This window comes from Siniperca chuatsi, linkage group LG18, assembly GCF_020085105.1.
Source record: "Siniperca chuatsi isolate FFG_IHB_CAS linkage group LG18, ASM2008510v1, whole genome shotgun sequence".
Lineage (NCBI taxonomy): Eukaryota > Metazoa > Chordata > Actinopteri > Centrarchiformes > Sinipercidae > Siniperca > Siniperca chuatsi.
In genome coordinates this window covers 1,746,037-1,764,845 of record NC_058059.1, presented here as the reverse complement: position 1 = coordinate 1,764,845, position 18,809 = coordinate 1,746,037, and the positions used below count along the sequence as shown (strand labels likewise).

At 40.9% G+C, this 18,809-nt stretch overlaps 1 protein-coding gene across 3 annotated transcripts in view; it reads left to right on the top strand.

Annotated features, from left to right (window-relative positions):
• Positions 1-245: 245 nt before the first annotated feature.
• Positions 246-18,809, top strand: part of LOC122865672 (substance-P receptor-like) — a 58,837-nt gene continuing 40,273 nt past the window's right edge. The window contains exons 1-3 of one of the 3 annotated variants that reach the window (XM_044174445.1): positions 246-307; positions 4,523-4,741; positions 17,800-17,956. In XM_044174445.1, coding sequence (XP_044030380.1) covers positions 17,894-17,956 — 63 coding nt within the window. In that variant the 5' untranslated portion in view covers positions 246-307; positions 4,523-4,741; positions 17,800-17,893. Of the gene's footprint in view, positions 308-4,522; positions 4,742-17,487; positions 17,957-18,809 lie in introns of those variants that run through there. The other 2 variants (XM_044174446.1, XM_044174443.1) reach the window with 2 other exon arrangements.

Here is an 18,809-nt window from a genome sequence, read left to right as displayed (position 1 = left end):
AAGTCACTCGACTCGTTTTAGGGAAAAGCTCATTGATTAGGACAGAGTGATGTTGAGCTACACATTTCAAACCTGAACACATCTAATTGGATCATAAATGGATTCTTATCTGCATCATTTATTTTTTATTCAGATTGAGTTCCTGCAGGTTGTCAGAGACCAGCTGTGCTTCTCTGGCCTCAGCTCTGAAGTCCAACCCCTCCCATCTGAGAGAGCTAGAGCTGAGTTACAACGAGCTGCAGGATTCAGGAGTGAAGCTGCTGTCTGATCTTGTGGAGAGTCCACACTGCAGACTGGAGACTCTGAGGTCAGTAGAGGGCTGGAGTCAGTCCATGTGGGTTTCAGCAGTATTGTACTAAACACAATTAGTATCAAAGCAAAGATCCAGTATTTCCTGTAAACCTCCGACCTTCTCAGTGGCTGCTTTCCTCAGTGAAGCTGTGAGAGGAGGATGGTGACGGGCTTCAGGATTGGACAGAGAGACAGAGAGAGAGAGAACAGTCAGCCAATCAGATGAGCCAGAAGCTTGTTGTGATCATGTGTTTGAGTCGATGTGAAGACGACTGTTGTTGCTGTGTTCATGTCTACAGGAAATAAAGCTGGATTCCAGCTGGCAGCATTATAACACAGAGACAGTGTCCTCGTTCATCAGACTGTCGTAGCATCAAATCTGATCTCAAGTGTTTGTTCATCTTTGTCACAGCTCTGAGATCAGTCTGACTGAAGCCTGCAGATCACTGGCTCTTATTTCAGAATCAGAAATATCAGAATATGAAATACTTTATTGATCCCCGAAGTGAAACTCTTTGTTACAGCAGCTCGCCTTTATGTCAGTGCGCACAGGAGAAAGTACTAGCAAAAAATATAATACAATACACTATAAAACTATAAAAACAGGTCAGAAAATAAATTAAGTACCAGGTGGGTATAAGTATAAAATAAAATAAGTGTGAAGTACCAAGTGGGTTTACCGGTTGATGATGATAATACAGTACGGTATAATAAAACGGTATAATAATGCAATGAAATAATATAAGTAATAAGTAGTAGTGCAACAGCAGTAATGAAGGTATGAATAATAGGAAACGCTAAATATTGCACAGAAGTACTACACAGAATATTGCACAATTATTTCAAGTATTGCAGAGATGTAATGATCAATGTCCAGTTTAGTGACCTAGGGTCATACAGACTGACACTTAGAGGGAGGAGTTAAAGAGTTTGATGGCCACAGGCAGGAATGACTTCCTGTGGCGCTCTGTGGTGCTTTTTGGGGGATGAGTCTTCCGCTGAAGGTGCTCCTTTGTTTGACCAGCACGTCATGGAGCGGGTGGGAGAGACTGTCCAAGATGGCATGTAGTTTGGCCATCCTCCTCCTCTCTGACACCACCGCCAGAGAGTCCAGCTCCACCCCCACAATGTCACTGTCCTTACGGATCAGTTTGTTGAGTCTGTTGGTGTCCGCTACCCTTAACCTGCTGCCCCAGCATGCAACAGCATACAGGATAGCGCTGGCCACCACAGACTCATAAAACATCTTCAGCATTGTCCGGCAGATGTTGAAGGACCTCAGCCTCCTCAGAAAATAGAGGCGGCTCTGGCCCTTCCTGTAAACAGCTTGAGTGTTCTTAGCCCAGTCCAGTTTATTGTCTAAGTGTACTCCCAGGTACTTGTAATCCTCAACAATGTCCACACTGACCCCCTGGATGGAAACTGGGGTCACTGGTGCCTTGGCCCTCCGTAGATCTACAACCAGCTCCTTAGACTTTGTCACATTGAGCTGCAGATGGTTCTGCTCACACCATGAGACAAAGTTACCCACCACAGCCCTGTACTCAGACTCATCACCACCTCTGATACATCCCACCACAGCAGAGTCATCAGAAAACTTCTGAAGGTGGCAGGACTCTGTGTGGTGGCTGAAGTCCGTGGTGTAGATGGTGAAGAGGAGGGGAGAGAGGACAGTTCCCTGAGGGGCCCCAGTGTTGCTGACCACGCTGTCCGACACACAGTGCTGCAGGCGCACGTGCTGTGGATTGCCAGTCAGGTAGTCCACAATCCAGGACACGAGGGGGGCATCCACCTGCATCGCTGCCAGCTTCTCCCCCAGCAGGGCAGGCCGGATGGTGTTGAAAGCACTGGAGAAGTCAAAAAACAATCCTCACCGTGCTTGCCGGCTTGTCCAGGTGGGTGTGGATGCGGTTAAGCAGGAAGATGATGGCGTCCTCAACTCCCATCTGGGGCTGGTAGGCGAACTGAAGGGGGTCTAGGAGGGGTCTGACCATGGGCCGCAGCTGTTCCAGCACTAGTCTCTCAAGGGTCTTCATAATGTGGGAGGTCAGTGAGGCTCACAGAGTACATCCCAGTTTGTCACTTGAAAACATTCCTGCAGTGTCTCATAGGCCTCCTCTGATCATCTCCCTTCTGTCCTTGTGGTCGCAGGTTCAAAGGACCATCATTACATTTAGACGGTGTAGTCCCTCATTCGTCCAGGAGTGTTCTATCGTAGAAAAGGTTTCAGTCGTAGTCATCTGGACACTGTTTTCAGAATACGTTTCGGCTCCCATCCGGAAGTCATTCTCAATGTTGAGAAAGCATATGAAAGCACCTCCTACTGACCAATCAATTCTCTTGGAAAATGGCGTCACCATTCGTAGAAGATCCTGTAGATGTGGTAGTCAGCCACCTATCCTCCCCATCCCTTGTGTTTCTTGTTTGTCCCCGGTTTGTCTTGGGATATGTATATGTGTGTGTGTGTGTGTGTGTATGTCTCCTGGTCTGGCTCCATGAATCTCAACCTGCTGCTGATCACCAGCACAACTGTCTCCTATCTACTCATCAGTCTCCACAGCTTATATGCCAGGCTCTCCCACTACACCAACGCCAGATCGTCCCCATACATTGTACGACCACTATGTCAAGGCTCCTCAAACTTACTCAGCTAAGGACCTTTTGCTAGTGTGTTTGTGGCCCGTGTTTGCTTTTCTGCTCTGCCTGAAGGATTATACTGTGCTGGTGATCACAGCTCCTGTAGTTACCTGCATTCCTGTCAGCCTGTCACCTCGCCTGTCTTCAACAGTTCAACCTTGCCTGTCTACCACCACTTCCCCACGGAGCCAGACCCTTGACATCTTAACTGCTCCGTGAACTTGGTTCAGTCTCCACACACCACCATCAGTGCTGCACCACGACCAGCTAGATTCACGCTGTACCTCCTCAACCTGCCTCACAGACCAATCCGGCCAGTCCATAATCACGCAGCGGCTAAACCCAATCAGCGGGGTGACCGCAGCTTCAGTCTCCTAGTCGGAACAGCTGCTACTCTCCCGGGTACCAGGGCTTCGCTCTGAACTACTACACCCCTTCCCACTATTCCTGCCACATATAAATACAGTGTGAACTGGGTTATAAAAGACTATTTTTGTGTTCTGTATTTGTGGGTTCGAAGATCATACATACGACAGTGGAGCTCGGTGTGCAGATCATCAGAGGGCCTCTCAGAGTGTTCAGAGACAGAAAACCTTTGTGCTTCAGTATCCCGATATCATCCTACAACAGAGACTGATTGAGGCACTAAAGCCTTTTACTTATTGTACTTATAAGATATGAAAGTAAGCCCACTTACAGCTTTGATTTATGTTTTTATATTTATCTTTTATTTGCTCCCAAGTCTCTTTCACATCGCTCCGGTTGCAGCTCAAATAATAAAATGATCATACTCGCCATAAGAATACATCTGAGCAACACGTTCATTTAATGGAATACACAAATGTGATTCTAGTCAGATCTCTGCCCTAATGATGGGGCAGAGATATTATGAACCTATTAACTCGCACATTCACACAGTCACCACCGCCCCTTGTATGTGAACGTGCTCATGGCTGGATTGGGAAAACATGGGTTGACTTACCGAGTTGATAACCAGCGGCGTGTGACCGCTTAGCCTGACTGCGGTTGTTAGGGTTAGTGAGGCCAGATAACGGAAAGAGATCCGGGGTGTGTTGAACTCGCTTCGTAGTACAGGCCTCAGAACCTCTGCTGAAGTCCAGTAATCACAGCTAATGTCTTGCTGTCAGTCTTTGTATGAACATGTAGGACCTTTAACATCATATATATATATCTGTCCATTTGTCTTTTGTTTTGTCCAGATGTTTTTATTACAGTCTCCATATTTACATTTTTGTCATGTAATATTTCAAAAGTAGATGAAATATTCAGATGTGACTGAGACGCTGGTTTTTCACAACTTTGAGCCCTAACAGTAGTAAATCCATCATTAAAGTGAGCAGTGAATATGTGTCTGTTTCTGCAGTCATGATGCGTTCAGGGAATCTCAGCACTTTATTTCCACAGAAAGGAAGCTGGCTGCGCTACACAGCCGCTCTACTTCTGGTCTGAACAGGACTGAAGTCCCTGCTGGTCTTTATACTGGATGTGCTGCATCACTGACTGACAGCTGATGGAGGGAGTCTCTGTAAACACTGATTTATCACTTCTGCTGTCTGTCTTCTTCTCTTATCAGATGCTGGTGATCTCTGTCAATGTGATTGCATTGAGAGGACCAGCCGTGTCCTGATGATCCAGAGGTTGAAGCAGCAGCTGGTGTGTGGAGAGGCTCTGACTGGGCCATGTTACTGGGAGGTGGAGAGGAGAGCTGACGGAGGAATCACAACAAGTGGAGATGACTGTTAGTGCTGCAGTCTGAACTGCTCTGAGATCAGCTCCACTGTCAGACACAAAGGCAAGTCCACCATCGGCCCTGTGTGTTCCTCTGGATGTGGCAGAGTATCGTCGGTGTATCTGGACTCTCTGCTGCTGCTCTGTCCTTCTACACCGTCTCTGCAGACACACTGACACTCCTCCACTCCTTCTGCTCCACACTCCTCCACCTGGAGCTGGACTTTCTTAGCTTTTTAAAATCGTCTGTTTTTCTAGTAAATCCCAAAAGATTGTGTTGTTGTAGAAAACTGAACAAATGAACTCAAGTCTGGTTTTAATTATCTGTGAGTTACACAGATATAAAGTATTTCAAAGTAGCTAATTGCATATAATGTAGTTAAAACTAGCTAACCGTATATAAAGTAGTTAAAACTAGCTAACTGTGTATAAAGCAGATGAACCTAGCTAACCATATATAAAGTAGTTAAAACTAGTTAACTGTACATAAAGTAGTTTCAAACTAGCTAACTGTACATAAAGCAGTTCAAACTAGCTAACCAAATATAATGCAGTTAAAACTAGTTAACTGTAAAAAAGTAGTTAAAACTAGTTAACTGTACATAAAGCAGTTAAAACTAGCTATCCGTACATAAAGCAATTAAAAACTAGCTAACCGCACTCTTTGAAAACCGCAACAGTTTCTTGGCATATTAGGCATACAGCCTTTGATCGGACTTGTGAGTGAAAAAATATTTTGTCGTCCACTCCATATTAAACACTCGGCACTCACTATCCACTTTTCTTTTCTTTGATAAGCTCATTTTTGCAGAAGGGCTCATAAGAGAAGAAGAGAGTAATACACGCGAACAAGGTCAATGTAGCTGAAGTGCGCCATCTTTTGGGGAAACATGGGCATTACAGGGGAAAGGTAAATTGAACAAGGTTTACCCGTACCTATTTTTAATATAATTTGGTCACGTTCGGCGGGCCGTGTGTGGCCCGCGGGCCGTAGTTTGCCCATGTCTGAGCTAACGTGTATAAAGTAGTTAAAACTAGCTAACTGTACATAAAGCAGTTAAAACTAGTTAACCGTACATAAAGCAGTTACAACTAGCTAACCGTACATAAAGCAGTTAAAACTAGCTAACCGTATATAAAGTAGTTAAAATTCGGTAACCGTATATAAAGTAGTTAAAACTAGTTAACTGTACATAATGCAGTTAAAACTAGCTAACGTACATAAAGTAGTTAAAACTAGCTAATGTATATAAAGTAGTTAAAACTAGCTAACTGTATATAAAGTAGTTAAAACTAGTTATCTGTACATACAGCAGTTAAAACTAGTTAACTGTACATACAGCAGTTAAAACTCGCTAACTGTATATAAAGCAATTAAAACTAGCTAACCGTACATAAAGCAGTTAAAACTAGTTAACAATACATAAAGCAGTTAAAACTAGCTAACGTATATAAAGTAGTTAAAATTCAGTAACCGTATATAAAGCAGTTTAAACTAGTCAACTGTACATAAAGTAGTTAAAACGAGTTAACTGTATATAAAGCAGTTAAAACTAGCTAACTGTGTATAAAGTAGATGAACCTAGCTAACCATATATAAAGTAGTTAAAACTAATTAACTGTACATAAAGTAGTTAAAACTAGCTAACTGTACATAAAGTAGTTAAAACTAGCTAACTGTACATAAAGCAGTTAAAACTAGTTAGCTGTACATAATGCAATTAAAACTAGCTAATGTACATAAAGCGGTTAAAACTAGCTAACGTATATAAAGTAGTTAAAACTAGTTAACCGTATATAAAGTAGTTAAAACTAGCTAACCGTATATAAAGTAGTTAAAACAAGCTAACTGTATATAAAGCAGTTAAAACTAGCTTACTGTACATAAAGCAGTTAAAACCAGCTAACCGTACATAAAGCAATTAAAACTACCTAACCATATATAAAGTAGTTAAAACTAGTTAACTGTAAAAAAAAAAATAGTTAAAACTAGTTAACTGTACATACAGCAGTTAAAACTCACTAACCATTCATAAAGCAATTAAAACTAGCTAACCGTACATAAAGCAGTTAAAACTAGTTAACCGTACATAAAATAGTTTATACTAGCTAACGTATATAAAGTTGTTAAAATTCAGTAACCGTATATAAAGCAGTTTAAACTAGTCAACTGTACATAAAGTAGTTAAAACAAGTTAACTATATATAAAGTAGTTAAAACTAGTTAACTGTACATAAAGTAGTTAAAACTAGCTAACCGTACATAAAGCAGTTAAAACTAGTTAACTGTACATAAAGTAATTAAAACTAGCTAACCGTACATAAAGCAGTTAAAACTGGCTAACTGTACATAAAGCAGTTAAAACTAGCTGACCGTATATAAAGTAGTTAAAACTCGCTAACCGTATATAAAGCAGTTAAAACTAACTAACTGTACATAAAGTAGTTAAAACTGGCTAACTGCATATAATTCAATATAATATAGTATAATTTATATCTATATAGCGCTAATTCATAACAGAAGTTATCTCATTGCACTTTTCCTATAGAGCAGGTCTAGACCGTACTCTTTATAATATTAATTACAGAGACCCAACAGATCCCACCATGAGCAAGAATTTGGCGACAGTGGCAAGAAAAAACTTCCTTTAAGAGGCAGAAACCTTGGACAGAACCAGACTGAATGGTGGGCGGCCATCCGCCACTGCTGTGTTAGGTTTTGAGAGAGAGAGAGAGAGAGAGAGAGAGAGAGAGAGAGAGAGGGAGAGAGGTTTTGAGAGAGAGAGAGAGAGAGAGAGAGAGAGAGAGAGAGAGTGAGAGAGGTTTTGAGAGAGAGAGAGAGAGAGAGAGAGAGAGAGAGAGAGAGAGAGGGAGGTTTTGAGGAACGGGATAGGGTTATGGAGGCACAATGCAAAGACCACGTAGAATTTTTTTTATAGTAAATTGTAATTGTAAAAGTAATTGTAGTGTTAATATTAGTATATTAGTAATAATAGGAATGTCAGCTATAGGAAAAATAATGTCAGCATTAGTAACAGAGCCAATAACAACAACTGTAGTAGCAGTTGTTGAGCAGGAACACGGGGGCAGCAGGTGGCCCACAACCACAGATCCAGACTCTGCAGCTCCGGAGGCAGAAATACCTGCTGAAAGCGACAGAAGGAGAGAGGAGAGAAAGGAGAAAGCACAAAACTACGGGAGAGAGAAGATGTTGAGTTAGTAACATGCAGTAATGGGATAAAAATGCATACAGATGGAGAGGGAGAGAAGGAGAGAGGAAAGAGGTGCATCATGGGAAGTCTCCCGGCAGTCTAGGCCTATAGCAGCATAACTAAGGGATGGTTCAGGACTCACCCGAGCCAGCCCCAACTATAAGCTTTATCAAAGAGGAAAGTCTTAAGCTTACTCTTAAATGTGGAGATGGTGTCTGCCTCCTGAACCCAAACTGGGATCTGATTCCACAGGAGAGGAACTTGATAACTGAAGGCTCTGGCTCCCGTTCTACTTTTGGAGACTCTAGGAATTACAAGTAACCCTGATCTAGTCGGATAATATGGTATTATGAGATCTTTAAGATACGTTGTTGCCAGACCATTAAGAGCTTTGTACGTGAGGAGAAGGATTTTAAATTCTATCCTGGATTTTACAGGGAGCCAGTGCAGAGAAGCTAATATTGGAGAAATATGATCTCTTTTCCTAGTTCTTGTCAGTACACATGCTGCAGCATTCTGGATCAACTGGAGAGTCTTAAGGGACTTATTCGGGCAGCCGGATAATAAGGAATTGCAGTAGTCCAGCCTAGAAGTAACAAATGCATGCACTAATTTTTCGGCATCATTTTGAGACAGGATGTGCCAGATTTATGCAATGTTCCATAGGTGTAAAAAGGCCTTGAAGTTTGTTTCATGTGGGAGATAAAGGATAAATCCTGATCAAAGATAACTCTGAGGTTCCTTACGGTGCTGCTGGAGGCCAGGACATTGCCATCTAGAGTAACTATATCTTTAGATAATGTGTCTCGGAGGTGTTTGGGACCAAGTACAATAACTTCAGTTTTGTCTGAGTTTAACATCAGAAAGTTGCAGGTCATCCAGGTCTTTGTCCTGAAGGCATGCTTAAAGTTTAGTTAACTGGTAAGTTTCATCTGACTTGATCGATAGATATAATTGGGTATCATCTGCATAGCAATGAAAGTTTATGGAGTGTTTCCTAATAATATTGCCTAAAGGAAGCATATATACGGTGAATAGAATCGGTCCAAGCACAGAACCTTGTGGAACTCCGTGACTAACTTTGCTGTCTCTGTGCTAAGATGCACTCTAAACCCTGACTGAAAATCCTCAAATAAACTATTGTTATTTAGAAAGTCACGCAACTGATTGGCGACTGCTTTCTCAAGGATCTTAGAGCTTGGCTAAAACCCCAGGATCAAGGGTGGGCTTTTTAAGAAGCGGTTTAATTACAGCTACTTTAAAGGATTGTGGTACATAGCCTGTTAATAAAGACAGATTGCTCATATCCAGTAAAGAGGTGCCAACTAAGGGTAAAACATCTTTAAGCAGCCTAGTTGGAATGGGGTCTGTAAAGCAGTTAAAACTAGCTAACTATATATAAAGCAGTTAAAACAAGCTCCACCTCGAGCAGCTACAACAGTAAAATGCTGCTATAACATTGTCAGATAGAATCAGATATCAGTCACAGGAGACATTTTACTGCAGAACCAGTACTTTTACTGTTGATACTTTAAGTACATTGTGATAATAATGTTTCTTACTTTTACTTAAGTAGGATTTTTATGCAGGACTAGTGGAGTATTTCTATACTATTATATTGGAACTTTTACTTAAGTAAAGGAACTGAATTTTTCTTCCACCACAGCAGGAGATACTGTATACATGCTAAAGATAATGTTTTTATTATTGAATTTTTTCTATATGGACTCCTGCTCTTGTGAATAAGTGAGTAAGTGAATAATTACGGCCTTTTTAAAATTGAATTCCAAAAAAATGTGTGTATTCAATCGGTTTATAATGTATTGATCCGTATGTGAGAAATGAAATTTCAAATTCCTGACTTTTTCCTCCTTCCTCCATCTGTTCATCACCTCGTCTCTCTTCAATAGGAACTAAACTTAATTTCTACTGCACTGCTTAATGAATAAACCAATATGCATATCAGATAGATAAGGCTTTATCAGATCAGATCAGATCAGAAATACTTTATTGATCCCCGTAGGGAAACTCTTTGTTACAGTAGCTCGTCTTTACGTCAGTGCACACAGGAGAAAACGATATTATACACTATAAACAGGTCAGAAATAAATTAAGTAACATGTTGGTATAAGTATAAGATAAACTAAGTGTCGAATACCAAGTGGGTTTACTGGTAGATGGTGAAGTACAGTATAAATACAAAGTCACTAATTATGTAATAAATAATAGTAAAAGCGGAGGTGCATGTACTGTCGAGAGTAATTGAGGTATATCCGTAACAGTAAATAAGAAAAACTAACAAGGGAAAACTAATATTGTACTTGAGTAGTAAACAGAATATTGCACAATTATTATTAATTATGGCGGAGATGTAATGCTCAATGTCCAGTTTAGTGACCTAGGGTCAAACAGACTAATCCTTAGAGGGAGGAGTTAAATAGTTTGATGGCCACAGGCAGGAATGACTTCCTGTGGCGCTCTGTGGTGCTCTTTGGTGGGATGAGTCTTCCGCTGAAGGTGCTCCTTTGTTTAGCCAGCACGTCATGGAGCGGGTGGGAGACACTGTCCAAGATGGCGTGTAGTTTGGCCAGCATCCTCCTCTCTGACACCACCGCCAGAGAGTCCAGCTCCACCCCACAATGTTACTGGCCTTACGGATCAGTTTGTTCAGTCTGTTTGCGTCCGCTACCTTTAACCTGCTGCCCCAGCATGCAACAGCATACAGGATAGCACTGGCCACCACAGACTCATAGAACATCTTCAGCATTGTCCGGCAGATGTTGAAGGACCTCAGCCTCCTCAGAAAATAGAGGCGGCTCTGGCCCTTCCTGTAAACAGCCTGAGTGTTCTTGGTCCAGTCCAGTTTATTATCCAAGTGTACTCCCAGGTACTTGTAGTCCTCCACAATGTCCACACTGACCCCCTGGATGGAAACCGGGGTCACTGGTGCCTTGGCCCTCCGTAGATCCTCCTCTGTTTGAAGAGTCTTCTGTAGAATAATCGAATGTGACTGTATCAATCTGATGTGCACACACACACACACACACACAGTTTTTTACATCTGATGTAATATGTGGCGTGAGGATCGAGACCTCAGGGCAAGGGGAGCTAATTTTACTTGGTTTTCTCCTCTTTCAGTCCCTGCTGATGCTTTTAGCCCTGATACACACATGCATGTGTACAAACTACGGGGACCGAGAAAGGCAAACGCACTGCAACATAATGCGTTTTTGAAATACTGCGCATGTGTGGTCAAATTAATGGAAATGTTTTCTTAATTTGTTGTGTTGTGTTACAGTGGTGTGAAAAAGTGTTTGCCCCCTTCCTGATTTCTTTTTTTTTTTTTGCATGTTTGTCACACTTAAATGTTTCAGATCATCAGACAAATGTAAATATTAGTCAAAGATAACACAAGTAAACACAAAATGCAGTTTTTAAATAAAGGTTGTTATTATTAAGGGAAAACAAAATCCAAACCTACATGGCCCTGTTTAAAAAAGTGATTGCCCCACCTGTTAAAACATAACTTAACTGTGGTTTAATTTCTCTAGCCACACCCAGGCCTGATTATTGCCACACCTGTTCTCAATGAAGAAATCACTTAAATAGGACCTGCCTAACAAAGTGAAGTAGACCAAAAGATCTTCAAAAGCTAGACATCATGCCGAGATCCAATGAAATTCAGGAACAAATGAGAAAGAAAGTAATTGAGATCTATCAGACAGGAAAAGGTTATAAAGCCATTTCTAAAGCTTTGGGACTCCAGTGAACCACAGTGAGAGCCATTATCCACAAATGGCGAAAACATGGAACAGCAGTGAACCTTCCCAAGAGTGGCCAGCCGACCAAAATTACCCCAAGAGTGCAGCGACAACTCATCCAAGAGGTCACAAAAGACCCCACAACAACATCCAAAGAACTGCAGGCCTCACTTGCCTCAGTTAAGGTCAGTGTTCATGACTCCACCATAAGAATGAGACTGGGCAAAAATGGCCTGCATGGCAGAGCTCCAAGATGAAAACCACTGCTGAGCAAAAAGAACATTAAGGTTCGTCTCATTTTTGCCAGAAAACATCTTGGTGATCCCCAAGACTTTTGGGAAAATACTCTGTGGACTGACGAGACAAAAGCTGAACTTTTTGGAAGGTGTGTGTCCCATTACATCTGGTGTAAAAGTAACACCGCATTTCAGAAAGAGAACATCATACCAACAGTAAAATATGGTGGTGGTAGTGTGATGGTCTGGGGTTGTTTTGCTGCTTCAGGACCTGGAAGACTTGCTGTGATAAATGGAACCATGAATTCTGCTGTCTACCAAAAACTCCTGAAGGAGAATGTCCGGCCATCTGTTCGTGACCTCAAGCTGAAGCGAACTTGAGTTCTGCAGTAGGACAATGATCCAAATCACACCAGCAAGTCCGCCTCTGAATGGCTGAAGAAGAACAAAATGAAGACTTTGGAGTGGCCTAGTCAAAGTCCTGACCTGAATCCTATTGAGATGCTGTGGCATGACCTTAAAAAGGCAGTTCATGCTCGAAAACCCTCCAATGTGGCTGAATTACAACAATTCTGCAAAGATGAGTGGGCCAAAATTCCTCCACAGCGCTGTATAAGACTCATTGCAAGTTATCGCAAACACTTGATTGCAGTTGTTGCTGCTAAGGGTGGCCCAACCAGTTATTAGGTTTAGTGGGCAATCACTATTTCACACAGGGCCATGTAGGTTTGGATTTTGTTTGCCCTTAATAATAACAAACTTCATTTAAAAACTGCATTTTGTGTTTACTTGTGTTTTCTTTGACTAATATTTAAATTTGTTTGATCTGAAACATTTAAGTGTGACAAACATGCAAAAAAAATAAGAAATCAGGAAGGGGGCAAACACTTTTTCACACCACTGTATATCTATTTGCATGTTTTTTCTTAATTTGCAGTGCGTTTTCCCTTGTCAGTCACCGTAACAAACACATGTGGGTGGCTGTGGCTTGGTGGTAGAGCGGGTCATCCACCAATCGGAAGGTCAGCGGTTTGATCCCAGCTTCCCCCAGCCCACATGTCAAAGTGTCCTTGGGCAAGACACTGAACCCCAAATTGCTGCAAAGGGCTGTTCCTTCAGTGTGTGAGTATGAATGAGTTATTTCCTTTAAACTGATGAGCAGTTGGCGTGTGAATGTGATTTGTAGTGTGTGAAGCGCTTTGAGTTGTCAGAAACACTAGAAAGGTGCTATACAAGTACAGTCCATTTACCATGTGAAAGCACACAATGAGATATTTTTAAAATGATGATGCCATGAAAAATACTAAAGTTTTTATCAAAGCTATATAGATATTTCAGTTTAATTTCATAATGTGTCTTCATCATTAAGTCATTCCTTTATCTATAACTCAAATATAGTAAAAGCATGATTATAGGCCCTCTCTAAAACAGACTTTTGTGCTATTTTAACCTCACCAATATTGTCAGGATAGAGGGTGTTATACGTTATGTGATTTTGGGCTGTATAAATAAAGTTGATTATACTTGAGAGCTGCCATTCACCCCATTTCAACATTCAGTCCAACTTTAAAACAAATTTGGATACGAGTAAAATCATATTACACAGTTAAAGGGGAAAAAAACTGGTAGCATTTCAATTTTTGGAAGTTGCAGTCTCGAGCTGATAAAAGCAAATGATGATTGTGAATCTTATAAACAGAGGGATAATCTGACAGTTCCAACTTTCTTTTTTTTTTTTAAGTACAAATTTAAAACAAATATATATATAATGGTGTACTCACTGAGTGAACAAAGTTAAGTGGAAACAGACTCAGTGAATAAAGATGATGTACATGAAGCATGTGACTTAAAGTGAAGAGCTGAAAACATCAGATGTGTGTGGAGCGATGAGGAGGCTGGAACCTTCCTCACATGAACACATTAAACTAACAGAAACGTCATGTTTCCCATTGTTTGAACTCTTTTAATGACGTCATCTCGCTCCGTCCTCTTCTTCTGCGATGCTTTAACGGCAGAGGCTGGAGAATTAGCTTCACCAGCTCTTTACCTCCATCAGCCAATGAGCTTGTGTTCACACAGCAGCAGCGGATGGAAACAACATGAAATCGCATTTTCTTTTCTGTAAATTTGGTTAAAACTTCTACATTTGGATGGAAACCAGGATACTGTGTTTTTTTAGCTAGCTCATAAGTTCATCAGGAAGACCTAAGTCTAATTAAAAGTGGCTTAACTGATCTATAAAGTATATTTTTTATCAGCGATTAATAAAGCCATTAGTTACAGCTTATAGGTGTCTTATTAGAAAGTGGTACTCTTGAGTAACGGGCTGTATTAGTCATGTGACATTTGTCTATGCAGGATTCATACAACATTTAAAATTCTCAGATTTGCTGCTGTTATGGTACAGACAGGCAGGGGACACCGAGATGGACCAGAATGTTCTTTATTGGATAACAGCCCGATATAGTGGGGATGGAGAGAGGGAAGTCTGTAGGAGGGAGATCACTGGAGGCAGGCAGGGAGAAACACTGGAGGCAGGCAGGGAGATCACTGGAGGCAGGCAGGGAGAAACGCTGGAGGCAGGCAGGGAGATCACTGGAGGCAGGAGATATAGGTAATATGCCGAGTGGCATGGAGAGTCCTGGATTCAAACGAGGTTAGACACATACCTATGAGGTGATTCCAGGGCTTATATACTGGCTGTGATTGGGAACTAATGGGGAGCAGGAGTGTAATTGGGAGCAGGTGTGGGTGATTAGTGGGTAGTGGAGCCTGGAGTATCCCTGACAGCTGTGCAGAGTAATGTTCTACTAGTAATTTTATCTGACGGCCCTTGAATTTATTGTAGAGAATAAAACATAATAAATGATATTGTTGTATGGTCTTTCAGTTCGTTGCTAAATGATGCTGTTTAAGAATGTTTATTCACGAAACAAAGTATGAACAAACAACACTTATTGATGGCATGTTGGTGGGAGCTGCATTGTTGCAACAGAAGTTCCAAAATTGTTCATGATAATTGATCGTTCTGTGTCGTATATAACTTATATCTAAGGCAATCTCTAGCAGATACAAACATCGGAGCCATATTTTGTTCTGAATTCTCCACTAAATTATAAAATGTCTTCCTTCATCCTCCTCTCTTTCAATCACCTCCAGTAATTCACTTCTCCCTCTTTTCCATTTGATGTGAGATTTAAGTCGTAACCTTCTTGTGTGTCGACATGTTCTTGTTACCAAATTCTCACTTTTTTAATTTGAGTTTTATATGAAAGCAGGTGTTGAGGCAGATGAACAGATAAATGAAGCTCCCTGTCATTCTCGGATGAATTCTGCCTCTCTGTTCGTGTCACATCCTTTCCTCATCACTTGTTCGGACAGGAGCTTTCACCGCCTGCACTGTGGTGTTTGATACGGCAGCTGTGAGGGGAGCAGGTGACAAATGACATTGAATTCCTGTTTTCCCTGCAGTGGATTCTAATAGCTCCGATCTGCTGCGACAGACAGACGGCGAGTTAGAGGTGCTGAGAGATAAAAACACTTTATGTGTAGTGCCACGTATCTGATTTTCCATTACTTTGGTGAGCTGACATGCAGTTTGGCCAGGCAGGCCAATCTAGTGACCGCATGACCTGAAATTATTGAGCCCTTAATTCACAGCAAGACAAGCAGAGCTGAACCGTTGAGCTTGAGATGCATGTTGGCTAATCTGGATTTGGCCATTAGGGGTTTAAATTGACATGATTTATCTGAATGCATCCAATGTTGAAGTATGAAATCGGTAAACACGAGACCATGAGCCAGTTTCCTCTGCAATGATGACTGTGGAGGAAAGTCTCTGTTCAGCTTTTACGTATTTGTTACCTTGTGGATAACACTTTACTCTAGACACTTTAGAAGCAGTATGTACACACTTAATTCATGATTTACAACACCATATAATGTAGCTGTTAGCAGATGTAAAAAACACTCTAAAGTGTTAATCAGTGTTTTTATCAACAGCCGATCATTAGCTGAACCTCTCCCCCGAACAGTCACATCTTAGCAACCGTAACTGTGACGGTCTGTCAAGCTTTGGACTCCTCTACATGATGAAGTGATGTGCATGGGGCTGTAGTGATAGAGATACTCTGCATTTAAAGAGTTTTTAGCCTTTCCAAACGTGTAAAGAACGGATTAATCATTGTTAATCTGCTCTAAAACTGCTAGCGTTAGCATACCTGGCTATACAAGAACCATGTTTATTTTTTCCATGTCTTGGTTTATCCACTGGTGAGGTTGCTCACTGTTTGCCTGGGATCTGTTAGCTTTAGCCTCCGTCTTTTAGCACGATATCATGTATGTTGCTATCAACAGCGCATTTAAGACCCATTTCACAGGATTATGGTTTTAAAATGAGTCAGCTTGAAACATAAAAAGTCAGCTGGAGATGCTGTTTTCACCTCATGAACCTAACGTTAGCTTAATGAGCTAGCTCGCTAAAACTGATCAAATCTGCCAGCGCCAGGTGTCATTTCTAGCTAGCAAGTGCTGATTTAGTTTACTTCTGTCTCAAATAAAGGACCCATTGTTTAAAAAATAACGATTTGATGGTAAATCTGCCACAGTTATTATTTTAAACTGCATATATGTGCAAGAAGGGAAAGTTTGACAAGTGTAGGAACAGCAACTAACTAAGTTTGACCGTGTAGCAGCAGCAGCTAACTAAGGGGAGCGGGCTTAGTGGACGGTCAACTATAACTTCTCTCTAATTGGTGATAACAGTTAATAACTGATTAATAACACAGCTTTTGTTTTATTGAATGATATGTGTCACACATGAACATGTCATTACAGTGTGTTATAAAACATTTATTAACTGTTTATACACATGTATAAATCATTCGCAGGCGGTTTAAAACGGTTTATATGTTCAAAACATGAACATTCTTAACTCAAGGTCCACTTACTAGATTTCTTCTGGAGCTTTCAGCCATGTGGGCTTGATCAGCTAATGACATTTGTTGCAGTTGTCATGGACAGTGTATTTATATTTATTTATAAATGTTATAAATAAATAGATACTCCATTAATAAATATAATTGATTATATAATTCAAATAAATAATTGATTAACTGACATAATACATTTAATAGAACCAATACTATAAATAAATTCATATTTAACATTCATATGATTACAGCTGTTTTATGCTGCCAGTCATTCATTATCTTTTGATACACCAGTTAGATGCTTAATAATTCTCGACAAATATATAAATAAACACTTAAAATGTAATTATCTCTGCTAACAACAACATTATAAACCATTTATGAATTGTTGATTTACTGCTTTTTTTTGTTTTGGACATTAAAACTCGTCACATTAGGCCTATTTAAACCAGTTTCATCAGACTGACCCAGAGGACTCAGGACTAATCCTGCTGAGATCGTATTAGGGCTCCAGATAAATGATGTTGCATTTCAGGGTCAAACAGAGTGATTTCCAACAGCTGATCTATCGGCCAGACAAACAAGAGCAAGAGCAGTCACACGGTGTGTTTCGAGGGAAGGGGTGTGTGAGTGAGTGTGTGAGGGGGGAGTGAATAGTGGAGGGAGGGGTGGGGGGGTTAAACAGCCTGAAGTACGTCAACTGTTGGTGAGCTGCGTCGTGCGTTTTGGTGATGTCCTCAGGAGCGCGCGGCTTCGCGGTGCGTAAAGACATTTCCGCCACAAAATGTGGGAATTGCGCTTTTCAGATTTCCACACGGGCTGCTCCTCTTCCTCCTAGAGAGGAATCGTTCCCAGCAACAGGACACTGATCTATTTTTAACATCCAGCTCTTCAAACAAGTTGATGCCGGAAAGATGGACCCGCTCTACAATGCCACCGAGTGTAACGCCACTAACGTGACAAACGCCTCCGTTAACTGCAGCGACGGCTTCAACCAGTTCATCCAGCCGGTGTGGCAGATCACACTCTGGGCTGTCGCGTATTGCAGCATCGTTGCGGTGTCTGTGGTCGGTAACATGGTGGTCATCTGGATTATTCTGGCGCATAAGCGCATGAGGACCGTCACCAATTACTTTCTGGTAAGTACCGTGTGTTTACTGTTACAAGCAGGAGTGAGTGTTAGTTCAGGTTCTTCTACCTGAAGGTGAGGCTTTGTTTGAGAAGATGCTAAAACTTTTGAGCTCTCTATGTTTCCTTTGGGAGATTCTGGAGGATTTATGTTCCCACTCACATGGATTGAAATTGAATTTTATTTTATCATCTGCAAACCATCATGAACTGACTCCTGTATGAAAATAAATGTACTTTTGTGAAATGAAGATGCTCCTCAAGCACAAAGCAGGTGCATTCATGGCTGTCAAAATAGAAAGAGATGATGAACTGCAACAATCTTTAATTGAAATACATTTTCTATTTATGTGGACAACAAATGGTCCACATGCCTGGGCTAATTAAGTGAATTAATGCAGTCATTCCAACTCTCTTGACTCCAGCAGTTAAACTTTTGACAGCACAGATGATTTATCAAAAAGTAAATAAACTCATAAAGAATAAATCTCATTGGCGATTATTTTCTTGATTAATAATTCTTGATCTATCGAAAATGTAAGAAAATACTGACAAATGCCCACAATCACAATTTCCTGGAGCCTGAGATAATGTCTTCGTATTGTCCGAAATCCACAGATCTTCAGTTTACTGTCACATGAGACAAAGAAAAGCATCAGATGAGCACACTTGAGAAGCTATTTTTGGCATTTTGTGCTTGAAAAATGAACAATAATAAACAATCAAAACATTTGTGAATTATTGTTTCTTTCGATTGATTTATTGACTTATCGTTTTAGCTCTATTTCGAAGTCAGAAAACTATCGACTCCTTTAGGCTACAATCTGCCCCAAATGTGCATATTTAGAACAGTATTTGTAAACG